Source organism: Rhinatrema bivittatum, chromosome 2 (genome assembly GCF_901001135.1).
Source record: "Rhinatrema bivittatum chromosome 2, aRhiBiv1.1, whole genome shotgun sequence".
NCBI classification, from domain to species: Eukaryota; Metazoa; Chordata; class Amphibia; order Gymnophiona; family Rhinatrematidae; genus Rhinatrema; species Rhinatrema bivittatum.
Genome location: NC_042616.1, coordinates 70,769,080 through 70,792,503, shown reverse-complemented (window position 1 = coordinate 70,792,503; position 23,424 = coordinate 70,769,080). Strand labels below are relative to the sequence as shown.

The following is a 23,424-nucleotide window of genomic DNA, read 5'->3' as shown; positions in this document are numbered from 1 at the left end:
CAATTCCAGTCCTCGAGAACTGCAAACCAGTCGGGTTTCTGGGATATCCCTAACGAATAAGCAAGAAATAGATTTGTATACAACTGTGGCAGTGTGCATACAAATCTCTCTCATGCATATTCATTAGGGATATGGTGAAAAGCTGACTGGTTTGCTGCCCTAAAAGTTCAAAGTTGTCTACCCTGATTTATGATGTAATGAGGTCAGGGGCTGCCAGCAGACGCTGTCGTATTATTATTGGGATCTATAGAGGGGCAAGTTGCTTTTGGTCATTGATTGTGTGATTTGTTTATAAATTGTTTGCTCATTGTATAATTTATTGCTGTGTCTTATGTTGGTAATTTGTGGGTTATTTATTTTAAAAATGTATAAGTCACCTACTGCCATCGCTCTAGGCGGCATACACTTCTGGATTGTTCTTGTACATTTGTTCTATCGTAAGTCACTATGAGCGCTTTCCTAATATGGCAACTAATTAAATTGGAATAATAAACACAGAAGGTATATCCCTTTCATTAATCACATGTTGGTAGCAGTAAGAAGAATAATTTCTATTTATACCTCAAGAGACTGGATATAGTTGATACAGAATACGTATGGACTGGAATGTCTAACCTAAACATTCAAAGAGAGCTAATGTAATGATAAAACTTGCAAGCCACTTCTGGCCTGGGAGAGTAAGATAGAAATGCGTGGCTCCTCTGCACCTGTGATATATTTTGCAAAATGCCGTTTCATTTTATACATTTTTTTTTTTAGATGAATTCATTCATTTTACATGAAAATTCCTTTCACTGTACACGTTGGGGAGGATGGAAAAAAGAGATGGAGACATAATTTGATGTTTTCTTTAAACACTTTGCTGTGATTTTTCATTGTTACTGTATTAATTGAAATACAGTTTTCAAAATAAAAAAAGAAAAACGGTACTATGCTGGGTCAAACCAGTGGTTCACTGACCCCAGCTTCTTGCCTCCAAATCTGGCCAGTCCATGTCACTGGGAGGCACCCATCACATTCTAATGAGATCTTTTCCATGTTGCTCACTCCCACATGTGAGAGCTAGCGAAACCCAGGTCTTCATGGCTAATAACTGTTAATGGACCTGGCCTGCAGAAACCTGTCAAACCATTTTTAAATCCAGCTGTACTAACAGTCTTGACTACATCCTCCGGCAATCAATTTCACAGTTTAATTGAGCCTTCGCTGCCAATATGTGTTCTTAAATGTGGTTTTAAATGTTACCAGTTAAATTCATGGAGCGTCCGCTAGTTCTAGTACTATCTAAAAGGGTAAATAACCATTTCCCGTTTACTTGCTCCACATCACTCGTGATTTTTATAAACCTTGGCCGTATTCCCTCTCAGTCATTTCTTCTCCAAGCTGAAAAGCCCTAACTTATTCAGCCTTCCTTCTTCATAAAGGAGCCTTTCCATCAGTTTTATTATTTTTGTTGTCCTTCTCTACCGTTTCTACTGCAGCCATGTCTTTTTTTTTTTTTTTTTAGATGGGGGCAATCAGAACTGCACACAATACTCAACATGCAGATGCCCCAAGGATTTTTTTTTTTTTTTTACAGCAGCATAATGTTACTCACAGATTTGTTCTCCATTCCTTTCCAAATAATTCCTAGCAGTCTACTAGCTTTTTTTGATTATTGCTACACATTGAGCTGAGGATTTCAATTTATTATTCACGATGGGGGTAAACCTTCAAAGGATTTACGCGCGTAAAAGTTGCATATATCGTAGTAATTTTCAAAAGCCAGCTTACATCATGAAACCCAGTTTTAAGGGCATAAATCCTTTTGAAAATTACCCCAAATGATTAAAAGGTCCTTTATCTGAGTGGTAACTCCTAATGTGGAGCTCAGCATTATGTGAGATAAGTTTCCTCTACGTGCATCACTTTGTACATGTCGACATTACATTTCTTCTGCTATTTAAATGTCCAGTTCCCCCTGTTTCATAAAATACTCCTGCAAATCTTCCCAGTCTGCTCGTGTTACTTGGAGTAATTTTGTTTCATCTGTCCATTTGATCACCTCATTCATTGCTCCCTTTTCCCAATCGTTAACGGATAAATTAAATAACGCTGGTCTCAGTATAGATTCCTGAGGGTCTCCATTGGAAAAATTGATCATATTGTCTTAACTGCTTGTTTCCTATCTATTATCCAGTTAGCAATTCATAATAGGACATTACCTCCTATCCCATGACATTTTAATTTCCTGTAGCGTCCTTAATGAGGCACTTTATAAAATGCCTTCTGAAAATCCTAATACACTGTGGGGCGGATTTTAAGAGCCCTGCTCGCCTAAATCCGCCCAAATCCGGGCGGATTTAGGCGAGCAGGGCCCTGCGCGCCGGTGAGCCTATTTTACATAGGCCTACCGGCGCGCGCAGAGCCCTGGGACTCGCGTAAGTCCCGGGGTTTTCTGAGGGGGGCGTGTCGGGGGCGGGCCCGAACCGCGCAGCGTTTTCGGGGCATGTCCGGAGCGATCCAGGGACGTGGTTACGGCCCGGGGCGGTCCGGGGGCGTGGCCGCGCCCTCCGTACCCGCCCCCAGGTCGCGTCCCAGCGCGCAAGAGGCCCGCTGGCGCGCAGGGATTTACGCCTCCCTCCGGGAGGCGTAAATCCCCCGACAAAGGTAAGGGGGGGTTTAGACAGGGCCGGGCGGGTGGGTTAGGTAGGGGAAGGGATGGGAAGGTGAGGGGAGGGCAAAAGAAAGTTCCCTCCGAGGCCGCTCCGATTTCGGAGCGGCCTCGGAGGGAACGGGGGTAGGCTGCGCGGCTCGGCGCGCGCCAGCTATACGAAATCGATAGCCTTGCGCGCGCCGATCCAGGATTTTAGCGGCTACGCGCGTATCTACTAAAATCCCGCGTACTTTTGCTTGCGCCTGATGCGCCAGCAAAAGTATGCCTATTCGCGGTATTTGAAAATCTACCCCTATATTGATTGGCTCACCATTAGCCACATGCTTTTTTACACCTTCAAATAATTCTAAGATTAATAAGGTATAATTTCCCTTTGCTAAATCCATGCTAGCTCTTATCCATAATCCATGTTTATTCATTTTCTCAGTAATTTTTGTTCTTAACAATAGCTTCTACCATTTTACTAGGCACTGACACCAGGCTTCCTGGTCTGTAGTTTCCTGGATCATTCCTGGAACCCTTTTTTAAAACTTGGTGTTACATTGGCTACTTTCCAGTCCTCGCATATAATAGCAGATTTTAATGGTAGATTTCAGATTACCAGTAGTAGGTGTACATTTCCATATCTGAGTTCCTTCACAACTCTGGAGTGAATGCCATCAAGTCCTTGTGATTTGCTACTATTTAGTTTGTCAGTTTGCTCTAGCACCGTTTCCAGATTTAAAGTGATTTGCTTCAGGTGCTCTGAATCATCACCTAAAAGAATGGTTCTGATCTGGGTATTTTCCTAACATCCTCTGCATTGAAGATTGAAGCAAAAAGTACATTTTAGTTTTTCTGCTATGGCCTTATCCTCTCTGAATGCCCATTTTTCCTCAAAGTTTATTTAATGGTTCAGCTGTTTCACTTGCAGGCTTCTTGTTTTTGATGTACTTGATGTAATTTTCATCAAATTCTCTCTTGGCCTGCCTTATTAATGTTTTACATTTAATTGGCCAGTACTTATGTGCTTTCCTGTTTTCCTCATTGATTTCTGCTTTCCATATTTTAAAGGGTGCTTTTTTGGCTATAGCCATACCAGTAGTTGTTTGGTCTTTTTTCCACTTTTTTTAAATTTGTGGAATACACTTAATCGAAACTGATTGAGTTATGATCCACCATCATTACCTTTTGCACCAGGCCCTGCCTTCCACTGAGAACTCATTCTAAAATAGCCCCCACCAACCTCATTATTGGTTCCATGAAGCTGTCATTTACTGTACTTGGAAACCTAACCTTCCTAGCATGCCCTGATGAGACACTGAAATCACCCGTTGGTTATTGTTTCCCCAAATTTAGTAGACTGTCTAATCTCTGTTAGCATTTCACAGTTCGTTTCACCATCCTGGTCAGGTTTACCCTCCCATTGGTATAGTCTTCTCCATCACACACGGAATTCCTATCCATAAACTCCACAATGCACCTTTTGTTCGTAGAACTTAACACTATATCCTGCTTGACTGTATGCCATACTCAACATATAGTGCCACTCTACTGCCAGTTCGATCTGCTCTGTCATTTAGTTGTGTTTTCTGCATGGTATCACGGTATTACATCCTCTTTCCACCAGGTCTCTGAGATACCTGTTATGACTAAGACGGTAACTTTTAAACCGGCGCTCGGGCACACGTGTGCACATTTGTTGGCCTGTGCCCAGGGACGCAGCCATTTTATAAACACACGCACATGTTATAAAATAGCCTGACCGCGCACAATTTTAAGTGGACGCATGCCTGTGCAAGCAAATGCCACTTCTACCATGTAAGGGGGGTGGGGATTTTAAAAGACACATGCGCCAACTCTATTACCAGTTTTCCCAGTTCGCCCAGGTAAGGGACAGGACCCCCCCCAGTTAAATAGCCTCCCTTCTCCTGTTAGCCCCGACCTTTAAACCCCGCTGAGCTGCCTAGAATTTTTTGTTTTACAACTTACACGTCACCCTTAGCAGAAGTAAAGTCACACAACAGGGGACCCCAGCACGCGCCTGTGCGCATTAAGTATTTACGCGCTAATTTCAAATTTGAATCCAGGAACGCCTGCGTCCCACCCAGACCATGCCCTTGCCCCACCTCCTTTTTTTTGAACTTTTCGTTTATGCATGCAGCGGCAAGTATGCGTCTATCCAGCCGGCTTTTAAAATCTGCTTGGCTCGCACCGGCCTGACATATTCTAAACTCGTTCCCTAATTTCAGCGCTCGTCGGGCTTTTAAAATTCACCTTTATATGTTCACTAGTACCATATACTAATAGGTGAATTTTAAAAGAGTTGCTCCCGCAAAAAGGCCCATATATGTGAGTACATGAGCTGATCAAGCTCAATTCGTATTTTAAAAGCAAAAGCACGTGTTTAAAAAAAGGATGCGCGTTGGGGTGTTCTGGGGTAGGGCCGACATTTACGTAAATAAGTTGCTGTTTTAAAATCTGCCAAAGTGACACGCGTAGGTCTTTTGCTTGCTTATATTTACTGCTGCTCAGTATCTGGTGTAAGCGATCATAAACATCATAAAAGTGAAAAAAAAATGATTGGCTAGAGGCTCTGGATGCAATGAGGGGACTTCAGGCTGAAGACCGGGAGGGTCTTCAAGAGCTGCAGATGGACTGGGTAAACTGGTAGACCAATTAGTAAAACTGGTTATTTCATTGCCACGCACACTTTATAAAATCCTCGACTTTTGAAAAAAGCAGACTTACAGGGCCAAAAGCATCAAACCAATGCAAGTAAAATCTACTCTCCTATCCTTTTAAAATTGGAAGTACAGATACTCAGCTATATCATTTGTGCATGTTTATCCAGCTAATTTGCAACTATTTTGCTAAGTACTATCTTTCCTGCTACTTAGATGGACAAATTTGAACTTATCCAGATAAGTAGCAGCACTTATAGGACTTTATAGGGGTGAAATCCCATTGGAAGCTCAGAGTGCTGCGGTGATTAAAGCCGTATTTAAATAAAGCAGACTTTCAGACAGTTGTTCAATCATTAATCCTTCCAAGTGTAGATCACTGCACTTCGTTATATCTTGGTTTACCTCTTTTCACTATCAAATCTATTCAGACCATACAGAACTCTGCTGCCAGAATTATTTCAGGGACCTCTCGTTTCGAACATATCACCCCTGTGCTCAAAGCCCTTCACTGGTCACCTGTGCCATTTCACATTTATTTCAAAACACTGACTGTCATTCATCATGCTCTCAAAAATGATTTCTCTTTTGTCGTTAACTTGTTGCTCAGACTTCACAGACCTGTGAGGAGCCTAAGATCAGAAGAACAGTGCTTGTTAGATATACCTAGACAGAAGATTACCCGTCTCAGGGGCCGATGCAAAAAAAAAAAAAAAGCGTTGAAAACAGGCACATAGGGGCGGATTTTCAGAGCCCTGCTCGCCTAAATCCGCGTGTCGGGGGCGGGCCCGGTCGGCGCGGCGTTTTGGGGGCGTGTCGGCAGCGTTTTGGGGGTGTGGTTGCGGTCCGGGGGCGTGGCCGCGCCCTCCGTACCCGCCCCCAGGTTGCGTCCCGGCGTGCTAGCGGCCCGCTGGCGCGCGGGGATTTACGTCTCCCTCCGGGAGGCGTAAAACCCCCGACAAAGGTAAGGGGGGGGTTTAGACAGGGCCGGGCGGGTGGGTTAGGTAAGGGAGGGGAAGGTGAGGGGAGGGCAAAAGAAAGTTCCCTCCGAGGCCGCTCCGATTTCGGAGCGGCCTCGGAGGGAACGGGGGTAGGCTGCGCGGCTCGGCGCGCGCCGGCTATACGAAATCGATAGCCTTGCGCGCGCAGATCCTGGATTTTAGCGGCTACGCGCGTATCTACTAAAATCCCGCGTACGTTTGCTTGCGCCTGATACGCCAGCAAAAGTACGCCAAATCGCGCGGTTTGAAAATCTACCCCATAGTGTTGAGCGCCCCTTTTCCTAACGCACCCCCAGGCACCTCTCTTGGAAGCGTCATGCTATATTTTAATTAGGGGTCGTGCCGTCAAAGAGGCGCTAGGGTCGATTGTGCACCCCTAGCGCCTGCAAGCAGTCAGCTGTCTGCCAGTTTAGAAAACAGACGCTGAGCAACTGTTTCCCGAACCTGACTGCCGGCACTTAAAAAAAATTTTTTTTTAATCTTATGTTCCTCCGACTTAATATCGCCACAATATTAAGTCTGAGGATGTACAGAAAAGCAGTGATAAATGCTGATAGCATGTGATAAACGCTATTAGTTTCCCAGCGCATTGGACATTAGGGACGCGCCTACACAACCCGCGTGCAACTGCGGGTTAAACAGTGCTCTCAGCATCGGCCCCTCAGTGAGTCCAGAGAGTGCATGATATCAATAGCAGGAGCATTGCTCCGGAATCAGCTACCAGTCTCCCTCCAAAAGCAAGCATGTTACAAAACTTTTAAAAAGATCTGACGACCCACTTATTTACACTAGCCTTTTGCTGAGCTTTGCCTTCAGAATTTGCCCCGATCCTGCAGAATGCCCTGCCAGAGGCTCTTCGACTGGCCGAAGATCTAAAAACTTTGAAAACGTTGCTGAAAACGTGGCTGTTCAAGCAGGCATATGACTAGACATCAGGAGTTTACCCAAATCACTTTTTCCTGTAATTTTGATTGAAGTAATAGAATTTTATGTATTTGTCATGTGTTGTGATCGTGCTGAAACTTTTATGCTTCTTTTACTTGTACATCACATAGTGCTCTGTTTTAGGCGATTTATAAATCCAAATAAAGATAAAAATGTTCAAGAAATTGATGCGCGCATATGTACTTGTGTTTCATAACCTGCGCATACTGTTCCCACGCAGGTTATAAAATACAGTGCATATTAAATGTGCACACATGAGCAGTTCTCTGACTATCCGTTCTCATTTTTAGTTTCCTGGTATTTGTATATATCAGAAGATATATACAAATTTTATTTCTATTCAAAACACACTTACTAGCAAGTAATTTAGAAGCATTCATTTCTCTTCAGCATATGAGCCCACCTCAGCTACCTTGGCTTTTTCATCGTATCTGTCAGGATACTCTAATTTCCCATTTTAAGCAGCATCTTTTGAAGATACCTAACTCTGAACCATACCCTCCTGAGTGGCTATCAACTCCCCCCCCCTCCCCCCCATGATCTATTTTAAAGATTGCTCTCCCTACTTTTTAATTGTTAGCACCGGCAGCTAGCTTCCATGCTGGTTAAGGTGAAGCCCATCCCATTGGAATATTTATCATCCTGTTTTTCTGGATACAGAAAAGGAGGGTCACAGGGTTGTACAGTAACAATACTATAAAATCATATAAAAAAATTACAGTCCATACATGAAACATGTTAAACCAATCATAAAATGTACATCATAACACCCCACCAGTCTAGGCACTGAAATCACCGCATATACAAACTGGGCTTCAAGGGAGGAGGCACAGGATCTAGGCACTAGATTATTAAACCCAAACAGTATGAACCCCTGCAGAAGCTAGTTGTATTAAATTCTTATTAATAAATTCCTAACCTAATCTCTGAGGCTACACAGTTTAGCATTTTAAGGAACTTAAACTTTGTTAAACATTCTCCACTCCCTTTAACAACTAGATATATAGATATATATCTGTATATAAACCCTAGCAAGCAGAAACAAGTCCAGGAAATTTCTGACTTTTAATTCAAGCTAACAGTGTTAACCTTTTTACTTTAACTTTAGTTGATAAGTTTAAGCAAGGGTACTTCCTTTTTTCCTTTCAGTCTTGATCATATGTTTAAATATAAAAAAAAAAAAAAAATTTGAAAGTGTAAGCAGCTAGCATTTCATGCTTCTCGAGTAGATTGTTACCATAAAATATTTTTGGATTGTCTAGCACAGTATAACCACTGTTTGAGATCCTGGATATCTCTTCCAAGCTGATGATATCCTAACTGGTGATCTCAGTCCTATAGAACAGCGGTTCTCAACCGGTGTGTCGCGGCACACCAGTGTGTTGCCAAGAACATGTAGGTGTATCGCCACACTTCCCGGTTCCCCGCTGACCCAGCTGCTCCCCCTACCCAAGCGAAATAGGTCCTCCGCCCGGGCGTAACACAACAGGACAGCTGGAGTCAGCGACACTGGCATTCTCTCTTCTTCCCGGCCCCCCCCCCCGGCCCGGAAGAGGAAGTGGTGAGCATCACGTTCGTGCGCGGGAAGAAGAGACCATGCTAGTGTGGGCAGCATTGGCTCGAAAAGAGAGGCGTGGCCTGAAGGATGAGCAGCGTGGCTCGGAGAAAAATGAAGACTGTCGTCAACCCCCGCAGCCAATGGGACTCCTTTCTCCACGAGGGCTGAAATGAAGGAGGTTGCTGCTGCCTTTAGGGTTAGAAGTGGAGGAGGCTGCTGCTGCCGCTAGTTCGGGGGAGGTGGGAGAGTGAGTGAATGAGCAAGCATATGTGTTTGAGACCCTGTATATGTGTGAGTGAGATAGCATGTATGTGAATGATTGAGAGCCTGTATATGTGAAAGAGAGTATGTGTGTGATTGAGAGCTGGTTTAGGTGAAGGGAGCATGTGAGTATGTGATTGAGAGCCTGTGTGAAAGTGAGAGAAGAGAGAGAGTATGTTTGTAAGCATGTGAATGAGAGTCTGTGTGTGAGAGAAAAAGACAGCATGAATGTATGTGATTGAAAGCCTGTATGTATGTGTAAGCGTGAAAAGATAGCATGTGTGTAAATGTGTAATTAAGAGCCTATATAAGTGAGAGAGAAAAAGCATGTGTATATGTGAGCGATTGAGAGCCAGTGTGAGAGAGAGAGGAGAAAGTTGCAAGCAAACCATCCCTCCTCCTGCTAATTCAGAACAATCTCAGGGCACCTGGATATCAAATGTTCCCAGGTATGCAGAGGAAAACATTTTTTGTATCCTTATTATTTTTCATTACTGGGTCTTTGTGTCTGCTATTTTGAAATATTTTATTGCTATCTAGAAATTTTTGATATGAGTTTTTAATTATTAGATATTCCATTCATCTGCTGTTTTGAAATAATCTGTTCTTTTTGTTAGTATGGTTTTACTGCTACTGATTTTATATTTCTTGATTTGTTTTATAAGGATGGGTGATGTTTCTTTTTTCCTTTATTACACTGCATACAGAGACTCTGGCTTGTTGCGGTTTCCAATTCAGTTTTTGTCTGCAGACTTCTAGTTATGCGTTTTGGTCTCTCTATTCTTTGTTAGGTGAGGGTCAGTACATGTGATTCAGGTGAGGTTTTCTGCTGGCGTGTAGTTTCTGTGTAGGACTCTATAGCAGCCTGACTTGGTCCGTTTTCCTAATAGGAGATGTATTGGTGTCTTAAGGCCTGGTGTAATATTTTCAGAGACTTATTGTACTTTAAAAGTGTGATCTTACATAAAATGCACATATTTACTTGTATTTAGTTTTAAACATATTGTATGGCTCTCATGGAATTACATTTTAAAATATGTGGCGTTTATGGCTCTCTCAGCCAAAAGGTTCCTGACCCCTGACTTAAAGAGTTAAGGGAGTTCAGACTGCAGTATTCTTACCCTCCTGACACAAGCTTCTCCTGCTCCTCTCTGTCTCTGAATACTGGGAAGCTGCCCTGCATTTCCTTTGTGAATGCCTCCGCAGCCTCCTAACTGGCACATCTCACGTGCACACAAACTAAAGGCTGCATAAGATTGTATAATGGCTGTCCCTGAGCTAGGGAATGGTCATGACTTTGATATCCTATTTACTAAGACTCAGAGGGGGGCCTTAGAGACACATGAGTCTGTGTCTCACAAAGCTACCTGTGAACAAGAAAGAGGGTAAGGGGAATAGGTATGAGGAGGTTACACGAAGGAGCTAAATAAAATCGGAGACCCGCTGCTCCTCGTGGCAAAAGGCAGATTTCGATACTGTTTTTGCCACAGGGACAGCGTGCGGCGAGTCCCATAACAGTCCCTGATATAACAGAACTGGAAAGGGTGCAAAGAAGGACAACAAAATTCTACTACATTGGAATTAATTTTGCATCTCTGTAAATAATTTTCTGTCAGTTAATCTCTCTTTTCTTCTTCCTCCTCTGCTCCCAGTTGTGTACTTCCCTGTTTTATTGTAACTGCAATTCCGTTAACCACGCACTTGTTATAGTTGCTCGAGTTCTCTGTATATTGCACACCCTGTTAAATGTAAACCGGTTTGATTTGATACCTGTCATGAAAGCCGGTATAGAAAAACAATAAATAAATAAATGAAATGAAACGGGGTACGGAAGGCTCACTTAAGAAGAAAGGCTTGACAGGTTCGGACACTTCAGCTTGGAGAAAAGAAGGCTGAGAAGGAGGTATGGTAGAGGTTTATAAAATGAGTGGTGTAGGACAAGTTATTTAACCCTTCCAAACAGTACTAGGACTAGGAGGCACTCCATAATACTAATTGGTAGCAGATTACAAACAGATTTAAGACTTTTTTTTTTTTTAAAGTCCATTCACAGTTAAAGCTGTGGAATTTGTTGTCAGAGAATGTGGACAAGGCCAGTACCGTAGCAGGATGTAAAAATAAAAGTTTGGACAAGTTTCTGGAGGACAGGTCCATTAACAAACATTAGCCAGGAAGCCTTAGGGAACGCAGTCTCTTACTGCCAGATCTCCCATTTAAGACAGGATGCTGAATTCAATGGACCTTTGGTCCGGTCCAATATGACGCTTCCTTCGTTCTCATGGGCCAAGCGCACCCCGTACTGAATCGGCCTGACTCATCCTTAGCAGAAGTAAAGTTGCGCGGCAGGGGAGCCCGATGCACGCCAGTAACTGTAAGTATGTACACACAGATTTCATGGTACACTCCCAGAACGCCCATCCCCGCCCCTTTTTGGAAACCTTATATTTGTGCGTGCAGTGGCAGGTACTTAAAATCCGCTCGGCGCACACCGGCCCAGCACATTCACGCACCCCCTATTTGATGCACACGTCGTGGTTTTAAAATTCACCTTTTAAGAGCTTAGTAATGGAGCTAGTTTGTGTCACTGTTACTAAAGTGACAACAAAATTTGAATTTTTTTTTTCTATGGTGAGTATTAAGGAGAAACATCCTAATTCAGCCCAGCCAGCTATTTCAAGGATTTATCTTCAGGCAATGTGATATACCTACATTTATAAATTAAACATCCTTCTTCTTTTTTTTTTTTTTTTGCAGTCTTAACCCCCAAAATCCCAGACGACACATTGATCAGATCCTTTGACAGAATTTCTGAAATATACCGTATTTGTATTATGGAAACTGTATATAAAGCAAATGAATGGAGTGCATGAAATTTACAGTGCAATGGTTTGGAGGTGGGGGTCATTTTTGAAGGTGAGAATACCCCATTAACTAACGCTAATAGGTAATAAGGTGACTTACTTCTTTGACATATATTCTTTTTTTTTTCATACAGTGACTACAAAGAGAATTAAGAAATGACTGTAAACACCTTCCCAGGTTCTGCGTGGCACAGTTTTAGGACGTTAGCGTCAGGTGGCTTTGGTTAGTGGAGAAGTGATGATACAGATACTGTAATACAATTATGCGTAGCCCATTTTGTTGCGTCCGTCGGTCCTCGACAGCTTCGTCCCGTTTGCCTCTATTCACGGCTCCTCCCGCTTACCTGGGAAAGATGGCTACCGCAGCGTCGACAAGCCGACCTCTCTGGCATCCCCAGAACGGCTATGGTGCAGCCTCCCGCCATTGCTTCTCCCAGGTACCTACTAGGGTGCGCTCGCACACGCAACCCACATCTTTGTACCACCCTTGGTGCGAACCTCGAGGGCATGCTGACGTCACGCCATCCACAGATTTGCTAGCTCGTTGAGTTAGCAAGGAATTGAATCCATTCCTGTCTACACTACTCTGCCGCTTCCGTGCTGCTGCAGGAAGCTCTCTCTCTGCCCTTCGGGGTAATCGCTAACCTGGGTACCCGCTCCTCGGGGGCCCTCTGCTTTATTTCAGGTGCCTTACAGGGAACAGGTACTCGCTCCTCGAGGGCCTGCTCTCCCTGCCTCGGTGCCTGTACATTCTATATCATACCTGGTGGAATCACATGCCAACAGCTACATCTAGTGAGTACTCTAACTCTCAGTCTATCTTATCCACAGTATCTCCTCGCTGGGAGGCCTGCTGCGGAACCTCCTGACATCATCAAGGAGAGAAGGGCTCCCTCTGCCGAGGTCCCTGAGAATACAACCACAGACTGCCTCACTACTGCCACCTCTGGTGGAGATCTTCAAGTTGTACAATAAAGAACCTTCCTGTGTTTTGTGTGTACGAGTCTAGCCCAGTGCTGTGGCTCCTCACGGGGCTCCTCCCCGAGGGCGTGGTCATCTCCACAGTACCCAAGGATCCACAAAACACACGTTATCATAACACTTTTTAGGTTATGGTGACTTTTGCATGCCCTTTGGATACCTGAGAATTGTTGACTGGTTGTTTTGGTTTGGTTTAATGAGAGGTTCTGTAAAAGGTCTGAAGCAGATTTTGTTAACATGGATTTATTCATGCAGTTTGACATTCAAAGGGTTTGTCTAGGCATCTTTTTGAGTTAACCCAGACAAATCCTGAGATCTGAATATTATCCCCTGCTGTCTCGCTAAATTTTGGGTAACTCATTACCCGACCAAAATTTAGCCAGATTTTTTTTTGGGGGGGGGGGCAATGTAATAAAACCTGTGCCAAAACTGGCGCAAAAGTTTAGCTCCGATTTTCCATACCACAAGCACTAAAAGTACGCGGCTCCCGCACAGTGCAGTAAACTAACGGTATGCAAATCAAATCTGCGGTAGTCCCAAACAGCACGCCAAACCTGGCATTAAAGCTGATACGTAGAAAAACCACAGTAAAAATGGTGGCAAAAAACGATACGAGTTTGAAAAATGCTGCAGTGTTCCCTGTTGGTTGACAGAAGTGACCTGTGGTACAATTGATGGTGCCCAGGGGTCCATCTGTCTTATCGGACACTCCTCCTTTCAGGAACATGACAGCCGTGTTGTCTGTGCTGGGTGGTGTTAGGCTGGGCTGGGAATTGGAAGCTTTGTAGGTGTCTGAGTTGGTGCTGGTTGCTCGTTTGCAGTCGCTGAGTGGTGTCTTTTGTGCTGTTCATTTTTCCCTTGCTGATTCCCGCCCTTTTGTCCGTGTTCTTGAGTGAATCTTTCGAGCGTATCTGATTGTTGGTCTGTGATTGTCTGTCTTTTTTTTTGTCAAGCGGAGTGGATGTTCGTAGCTGTGGAGTGTGGGGGGAGTGGATGAAGGTGACAGGCAGGCGCATGATGGACAGAGAGGATAAGAGGAGTGTTGGGCATGGGTTGCTCGAGTGTAGCCAGGGAGAGGAGATGGAGCGCAAGGTGTGTGGCCTGCGTGAGGTTGAGGATGCAGTTAGAAGGGGGAATAGAAGAAGATGGGTGGAGGGGTCAGAGCAGGTGAGTGGGGAGGGAGGCAGGGGAGTAGGTAGTAGGAGTAGTGCTTAGGGAGATAGAGACCCAGACTAGTCATCGCGTGTTAGGTAAGTAGTGATAAGGTCGTTCTCTCTGTATACATGTATAATCCCTTTCAGGTCACTGTGATGCTGCTGGTAACCGGTTCTAGTTCTAACTTTTTTTTCTCTGCCCTTCACCCTTTCCTTCAGCTTCCTTGAGCCCACTGCTGAGAATGATGCTTCTGCCCCTGTGCTTGCTGAAGCTGATCTTGGTAAGTAGTACTTGCACATATTTTGCTGGCCCATATGTCTTGCTGACCCAACTGTGCTCAACTGGGTTATGCTGCTCATGCTTTCAACTCTACTTTGTATTGCAGGTTCCTGGGTTGTTGTTGATACTGTCTGAGGTGGTGGTTCTGCTCCTGCTCTTCCTACTGGCGCAGATGCTTCTTCCACTTGGATGCCTCGTTTGTGCCATTGCTCAACCCGGCCAACGACACTAGCCTCCTCTCCTCCCACGAGTATTTCTGCACCAACTTTCCTGTGTAGTATTCTTGCTGGTTTCACAGTGGGCAGTGGACTGGTCAATGTTTAGGCTTCAGATCTGCTTTTTTAATTTTTTTTTTTCCTTTTTTTTGCAGGTGGGTGCATCATCAGTGCTTGTCACTACAGTTTGCAAAATTGGTGGTTCTGTTCCTGGTAGCTCCTGTTCTTCCTGCTGGCGCAGATGCTTATCCCATTTGGACACCTTGCTTGAGCCATCGCTCTCCCCACCACTGATGCTAGGACATTTGCCTCCCCTCCTCCCGTATTTCCACACCACCATTTCTGTGTACTGTTCTTGCCGGTTTCACAGTGGGTGGTGGACTGGTCAATCTCTAAGCTTCTGATCTGCAAGTCTCACTTTTTTTTTTCCTGTTTTACAGGTGAATTCCACATCATCGCTAATCACTGTGGTTTGCAGAGATGGTAGTTCCATTCCTGCTACTTTCCTTCTGTCCCAGAAGTTTCTCCTACTCGGATGCTTCACTTCTGCCATCACTCACCCCACCATTGATGCTTGTTGCCTCTCCTCATGCTGTCTCTGAGCATGCCAAGGGCAGATACCTCATTGGCAGTCAGTGCTGCTGTTTTGCTAAAATGCTGGATCATCCACTGAGAACTCTAGCTTTGGATGGGGATGCTTCATTTGCTTTGCCAGACTGTCAGCATGGATCTTCAAATCTTTTTCCAGTTTATGGACCTGTTCATTGAATTTATGGACTTTTAATAGCAATCATATGCAATCTTTCATTTTTTGCTATTACTTTGAAGCCAAGTAAACACAAAATTGTACTTGTGTTATGGGTTTTATTTTTTCTAGGTTGGAAGTGGGTCACGGACCTTTTCTCTTTTGGCCTGGGATTTACAGGACAGCCTGGAAACCTCTAACACAACAATGACAGGCCTCTGATAAGAGTCACAGGCCAGGCCTCCTTAGCCTAGAAGTTTCCAGGTCTGTGTTTCAAGGATGCAGGCCCTGTCACAGGCTCAAAGATCACAGAGTTGTGATAAAATAGTCACACCGATAAAGAATGAGACCAGTCTGTCAGGAAAAATGTTACTTTATTAAAATCGCATTTAAAATTGGAACATATTAAAAACATTTTAAAAACCCCAGGTACATGGCCACGGTTTGTATTAAAAACACATTTAAAATTTGAACATATTGATTATAAAACATGTAGACGGCCACAGTACATAATTCTTTTAACATTCATCTTCCTTGGGATTTGCACCATCTGAGAAGAGAGAGAGAGTTAGAATACTGTCTCTTCCATACAACCCTAACCACCCCATGTGTTGAAACGCACCTCCAAAATAGTCTGCTATGACCCTGGGATGGAGTTCATTTCCCCTTTCTGTACTTTCTTTGTCTGCAGCAGGTGCAAACATAATTCTGCTCTGGCCCCAGGTCCAGATCCACATCTTGAGGGCTGCCATGTAGGACACCACAATGATATCGGTAGCTTTCTTTGGCGCAAATACCGTCGTGCTCCTCCAGGCAGCAGAACTGGCCAAATGTACGTTCTGTGACTACCCTGGTTCTTGTGGGCACCGTGTTATAACCGATTTCCACTGCTGCAGGCATGCTTTACAACTGTAATCAGCATCTCCTGCAAATCAAAATTGGAAAGTGTGTACTGTTCTGCTTTTGGCATGCCCCCCCCCCCCAGAAAGCTTGCATGTGTAGTGGAATAATACGTGCTTTTTTGGTTCCCACCCCAGAGAACTTACGTCCAGCTAACATTTTGGTTGTGTAGCGGGATAGTATGTACTTTTGGCACCATGCACCAGAAACTTTAATAATGTTTTATTGTTTATATAGCACTGCTACCGGAGCCCAGGAGGGTTTACAGTATTACTCCATATTTGGTACCCTCTCGAGAGAGCTTGCATTTTAACATTTTAGCTGACGCTTTGGTTTGACTTCTATCTCAAACTTGCCAAGCAGCCAGTTTCGCTGTATTACCCTTCTGTGAAATTTCGAGCCGGCGTCAACTGCACAAGGAGGAAAGACTTAACGGCTGCTTCCGGACTGAACCCCAGGGAATTCTTTCTCTCACAACACTGAGGATCTTCATGTGCGCATTGCACACGGCTGGTACGTTCAGGTAGTGGAAATGCTTCCTGTTGTGGCATGCCATTTCTCCCCCCATGTGGAAGGTGGGTGAGAACAGCATGGGTGCAATTGATTGCAGTCATTACATTTGGCATGCCTGCTATAGCAAACAAAGCATGCTTCATCTCCTGCCATTCTGTAAGCTGCTGTGTGGGTTACCTGATGTAGTCCCTCACCCATTTCAATATGGACCTCAGTTTCTGGCCGAAATGCCTTGAAAACATTGAATGGTCCATACCGGCCACTACAGCCACTGTATTCCGGAAAGAGCCATTGGCAAGAAAACGCAAGGTGCTGAGAAGCTCGACCAAGCCTGGGATGGCATGTCCACGGCCAGTTTAAAGATCAGTATCATCTCTGATTTCTTCGTAGAGAGAGAATTGCCTGGAGCTCAGGCTGTATGTCTGAACCACATCTTGTCTCCACTAATCCCGACAGCGTTGTCCTCGGGCAAAATATCCGCTGCCTGCGCGCTCCTCTGCGAATGGCTTCAGCCAGGACCCTTCTTTCTTCTTCATACACTAAAGCAATTTCTTTCTCTCTCTTTCCCCTCTTCTTTGTCCTTCAGCATCTTTTGCCCTTATCCTTCAGCTCACACGCAAAATATATGAAACCATTAAAAAAAACAAACCATATTCATATTTCCATGGAAAAGCATCTATACAGCAGCACACAATAGCCTAAAATGGTCATTAAACAATGTGACTTAACTTTTACTCCTGCCCCGACCCAGGCATTAAATTTCCTGCATTAATAAACATGCGCTAAAATCTCACCCTGCTAATGCGACTCCCTGCATTGCCCTGTAATAGCGAATGCCTTCATTTATATGGGATTTGCATGCCAATATGCTAATCATAGTGAAGATTTTTAGCGTGGGGTTTTTTTTAGGTGCTAAAACCCATATTACATACCTGGGTGATTCTAATGCCAAAACACTTACGCTAAAACCAAAATAAAAACCTGCATAGGCTCAGCACGGCTTAATGACATCACCCCCCAAAAAGAGAGCGAGATGGAAGGTGTCTCGGGGGACGTGGCTAAATTTTAGCTGGTGAACGCTGATATCCAGTGCTGTCCAGCTAAAATTAGCCAGGTAAATCTGGTCGGAAAAATGTCTGTTGTAAATGTATCCAGGTAACATTATCTAGGTATATTCAGTGGAAGACTTATTTTCATAAGTGCCACTAAATATCCAAATAAAGTATACTTGGGTAACTTTACTGCTCATCAGTCCATTGAACATTTACCTCTTTGTTTGCATTCTGTCGAAATGAATGAATCCAAAAGCAATGCATCTGATTTCTGGAATCTGCCCAGTACTTGGGACTGGCTGGGTACTCTTGGCTCTGCTGGGAACTGGCCACTGACGGAGACAGGATGCTGGGCTCGACAGATTCTGATCTGACTCGGCATGGCCTTCTTTATGTTCTAAAAAATGTACAAGGAAAAATTAGGAATTTTGCTTACACTTTTATAAGAAACTTTTGTAATGAGGGCTCTAGCTAAATTTCATTCATTTTCTTACACTGTTTCTGCTACATTTTGCGGTACGACAATGAAGAAAAAATACTTGTGCACATCAATTACTTTTCTTTTTAAGGTCTGTACAGTTATTAAAAAAAGAATCGAGTTTGTTTTTTTTGGGGCGGGGAGGTGATGAAATCCTAACAAGCTTGGTAACAAGCCAACAAATATACTAAAACCATCCAGTAATCACAGCCTCCTGAGCAAAGGTGAAGGTGATAACATACCACATCAAAAGTTTCTGACCTTACAATTGTTCTGAGATTGGCTCAGGGGTGTCATTTTTCCCCATTCTTATAATAATATTTTTCATGCCTGTCCTTGCCAAGGTGTTTGTCATAAAGAGAAGAATGTGGATGCATATTAAAAATAGAGGGATTATGGGAAAGGTTAAAGAAGTACATTCCTTGCACAGTTTCTCAGGTAGAAAACTTTGAATAACTCATCATCAGGGTAATATTTTTCGCAGGAACAGGAAATGGCACCGAGTCACTTGGCCTGCTCCTGAAACACAAAAAAAAAAAAGGGCCCCTTTGCTATTCCATGAATGGGAAACTGGTGTGGCAGGAAAGCATGCGCACACATTGGACTCCACCTGTCTGTTGGCAATAGAGTATTCCCTGATGAACTTGGCTACAGAGAAGCCTTTAGTTTTTTTTTTTGTCCTCTTATCTGATGGGGGAACAGCACTGCAGTTACAGCTGAGGAAAAGTAAAGCATAATATCAGGGATCTTTGCTCCTGGGAATCCCAAACCAAACAGAACTATGCGGATCAGCCTCTTCCTCTGCCCCCACCCCCATGCCTTCCCCCACCCCAACAAAAACATAGGAAATAATACTGGGATTACTCATTACCATGGCAGGGTTTGTTGGGGGGGGTTTTTTTCTCTCACTGCCTTTGGACGGTGACAGATTGGAAAGGAAGGTTGGTCCCTTTCCCACAGAAGAGATGCAGCTTGGGTAACAGCAGTACAGTTCTCCCTGCGCTGCCTCTCCAGTCTGCCGCAGCATCAGCTGCATTTCTGTGCCTCGTCAGCTCATGATCCCTCCCTTCCTCTCCCCAAGGAGACCATTGTCCAGGATGCCAACTTTGCCAACCTCGCTGATACACTTTTCTTTTTAGTAAGATGGAAATGTGTCAAGTGAGAAGTGACCTGACATGACCTATTTATTTCACGTAGGCAGTCGGCGACTTTCAGATGGCTAATGGGATTCAGTTACTGCAGACCCAAGGCAAATTTAAAGTAATGACTTGAAAGGTGATAAGATCAGTTTCATCCCCATTACCAGCATACAAGCAGCCTTCTGAACATCATCCCATCTCACAATAAGGAATTAGGTTTACTTTGTTAATGATTTTCATCTTAACAAGAGAACTAAATTGCAGAGACATGATGGGGTCCAAATTCAGTAAGCCGGCCAGTGAACAAATTATCCAGTTAAAATTAGCTGGATAACTTGTCCCATATATTCAGTAGGATAAATGTCCTGCTGAATATAACCAGTCTAAAGTTATAAGGCTACGTATAGCCTCATAACAAAACCTAATCGGCTATGTCTGAATATAGCCAGTTAAGTTTTTGTTATCCGGCCTTGGGTGGCAGGATAACACGCTACTTAACCAGATATCTTTAAAAGATACCCAGCTATGTAGTTCTGTCATTACCCTACAAAATAAAGGTTCAAACTACAGGGCGGCCAATACCCCCTTCCCAAAGCGTGATACTCAAGCCTTACCAGGCCTTCTCTGCTCCCACCTACCCCCTCTCCAAAAAGCCTTTTTAAAACTTGAGTTAGTGCTTGGAATTATATACCAGGCCCCAGTTCCCGGTCCCAATCATTAAATAAGCAGTTCAGCTGCCTTCTACCTCATCCCCCACTACGAAGAATCACGAACCTGCGCCCCCCCCCCTCCCGCCATTGCCTATTTTATCTGTTCCGGGAGCAAGGGACTCTCTGTCCCATTCCAAGAGCTTCCACTGCTGCTCTGATAGCGACAGCACTGGAAGCATAAAACTATAAGCTTACGCTTCTGGCTAGAGTTTAGCTGGCTAAAGGCTGAATATAGCCAGGTAAACCATTTAGACGGATAACTATTACGTTATCTGTCTAATCGGCTTTTGAATATGGACCTCGATGATAATATTTTTTATAACCAACTACAATAATCTTATGGCATATCGGTGAACATTTGAATCATATAGTATATTTAAAACTGAATACAGAGCTACTGTATCTGACTATAGTAATCATAAAAATTATATTGCTTGTCAAATATGCCCTAAATATGTATTTAAAGTTTTTTTTTCCTTTTTTTTAGGTAATAAATGATCAGTCCTTATGACCAACATGAGCTGGAGCTTTTTAACCCGCCTTCTAGAGGAAATTCACAATCACTCCACCTTTGTGGGAAAGATCTGGCTCACAGTCCTTATTGTGTTCCGCATCGTACTAACGGCTGTTGGAGGGGAGTCCATTTATTCAGATGAACAGAGCAAATTTACGTGCAACACGAAACAGCCAGGCTGCGATAATGTCTGCTATGATGCATTTGCACCGCTTTCCCACGTGAGGTTTTGGGTATTCCAGATCATCATGATATCAGCCCCTTCCATAATGTATCTTGGCTATGCCATACACAGGATAGCTAGGGTATCAGAGGAAGAGAAGAGATATAAGGCATTGAAAAAGAAGAAACAGTTTTCAATGAAATGGCGACAGAGTCGTAATGTGGATGACCATGAAGAAGAGGAAGAAGAGCCCATGATATATGATAACTCGATAGAAAAAGAAAAAGTAGAAAGTAAGGAGAAGAGCAAAGATCAAAAGCATGATGGAAGGAGACGTATTAAGCAAGAGGGACTAATGAAGATTTATGTCTTTCAGTTAATTGCTAGAGCTGCATTTGAAGTTGGTTTCTTGGTAGGACAATACTTTCTATATGGCTTTGAAGTTGAAGCTTTCTATGTGTGTGACAGAAACCCTTGTCCTCACACTGTGGACTGCTTTGTATCAAGACCAACAGAGAAAACAATATTTCTCCTGGTGATGTATGTAGTGAGCTTCCTGTGTCTGTTGCTTAACCTGTGTGAGATGTTCCACTTGGGTTTTGGAACCATTAGAGATGCTGTTCGCAGCAGAAGAGTCAATAGATGTAGACAACCTCCTTACAACTATTCCTATCCAAAGAACATCTCCTGTCCTCCTGAATATAACCTGATAGTGAAATCAGAAAAGCCCACCAAAATGCCCATCAGCTTGATGGCCCACGAGCAGAACTTGGCCAATGTTGCACAAGAACAACAATGTACGAGTCCTGATGACAATATCCCACAAGACTTGTCTACACTACATAAACATTTGAGAGTGGCCCAGGAGCAGCTAGACATAGCATTCCAGAGTTACAACAGTCATGTTAATGCACAGCCTTCCAGAACGAGCAGCCCAGCTTCAGTTGGTACTGTGGTGGAACAGAACAGGGTTAATAGTGCCAGTGAGAAACAAGGAGCCAAGCCTAAAGCCAGCTCAGAAAAGGGTAGTTCCAGTAGCAGAGATGGAAAGACATCTGTATGGATATAAGGGTTAAGATAAATGATTAATAAAAATGTGGAATAATATTTTTTCAGCATTCATTCCAGAACACTGTAGGTATTGTTAATGTTGACATCATTAACATCTCAGTTAACACTTGTAACTTGTTTTGAAGGTTTAAGATCAACGTTTTTCCAGTTTTCTAGTTAACAGAAAGCAGAGCATCTTGGCTTAGGTGCTCCCACTGGAATTCTGGTCTTCGCAATGGCTTTTTCTGTCTAATTTCATCCAGTGAAAGAAATGGACGGAAATGAGTCACATCCTTGTCTTCATATTTGCAAAACTTACTGTCTCCTGTTCCAAATCTCGGCTGTTTCCTTTTTGTTTTGTACAGATCTTGATTTCTCTGGGATGCCACAGCAGAGTCTCCACAACAGAGACCTGAAAACATGCATGAGGATGTTGTTCAGGATACCAACATTGGTTGGTATTCAGTATTTGAAAGCTCAGCAGATCCTTTGAAGGATGACATGGGACAGTGCCAGCCATACATATCACCATGTCATTTCCCAGCAAAGAAATTATTTTTGCTTACTAAAGTGTCCTCCTCAGATCCATCCATCAGTGACCCCCATGAAAAGAGTATTGTCATGCTATGTCGTCAACAGAAATTGTTGAATAACATTAAAGGATCATTGGACAGGGCTTAAATCCAATTTTCTAAGCATTCCAGTTGGAAAAATTACTACAAAGGCAAGTCAACTATTGTAGAAGAAAAGTATTCATATAAATGTATATATATATAAATGTTTCCCAAACTTTCCTTACTTACTGACAATTTATGGTGGAATCATGCAAGCAGATTAGACCAAATCCCAGTTTTTATCTTCTCCTCCTCCCCTTCCAGTTTTAATATTACAGATGTTCTGAAATTAACAGTCCTCAGAATTTCCAACAGTGCAAAAATCTGAGTTGGTAGTTTATTGATTATTAAAATTATTAAATTTTAAGTATGAAGAAGAAACAGGAAAGAACAAACAAAGAGAAGCCTAGCTTTTGAACCTTTTATTTTTTATTTTCTTTATTATTGAACTTTGTCTTGGGACATTCTTCCAAAACTTCTATGTGGCCAGCTGGCAGGTTGAAAACCACGGAAGAACCTACATAGCCAAATATCCACATCCTGACGACATGGAGTTGCTTCTCATCATTGCCTGGAAAAGCCGCAGAGTTAAATTCCTCTTGAATGTGTGGAGTATTTTCTGCTGTAATGGTGTCTCAGTGCTCTGCTGGTTACTAAATGTGCAGGAGTGTAACAATGAGGCACCGAGCGTTTACTGGTTCATTACTGTGGTACAGGCACTTAAGAATGCAAGGATCTCTGCTATTAAAAATCTTTATGTTTGTTCATTTTTTGCCTCTGTAATTCTAGCAGTTGTGCTTTTTTTTTTTAATTCTGTGGTAGAGGTAAGGATTATGATATGTAACTGCTGAACTACAGATAAAGAAATGTGACTAACCATAAGAAAATCTTTACTGCTCTTTAAAAAAAAAAAAAAAATATATATATATATATATATATATATATACATGCTTTAGGCATGACTTGATATG

At 43.2% G+C, this 23,424-nt stretch overlaps 1 protein-coding gene across 4 annotated transcripts in view; it reads left to right on the top strand.

The window, feature by feature from the left end:
• The window catches only part of GJC2 (gap junction protein gamma 2), a 132,882-nt gene extending 109,662 nt beyond the window's left edge, over window positions 1–23,220 (top strand). For all 4 annotated transcript variants that reach the window (XM_029588319.1, XM_029588321.1, XM_029588320.1 and 1 more), the window contains exon 2: window positions 20,600–23,220. In XM_029588319.1, coding sequence (XP_029444179.1) covers window positions 20,620–21,858 — 1,239 coding nt within the window. In that variant the 5' untranslated portion in view covers window positions 20,600–20,619 and the 3' untranslated portion in view covers window positions 21,859–23,220. The remainder of the gene's footprint in view (window positions 1–20,599) is intronic.
• The last annotated feature ends 204 nt before the right edge of the window (window positions 23,221–23,424 follow it).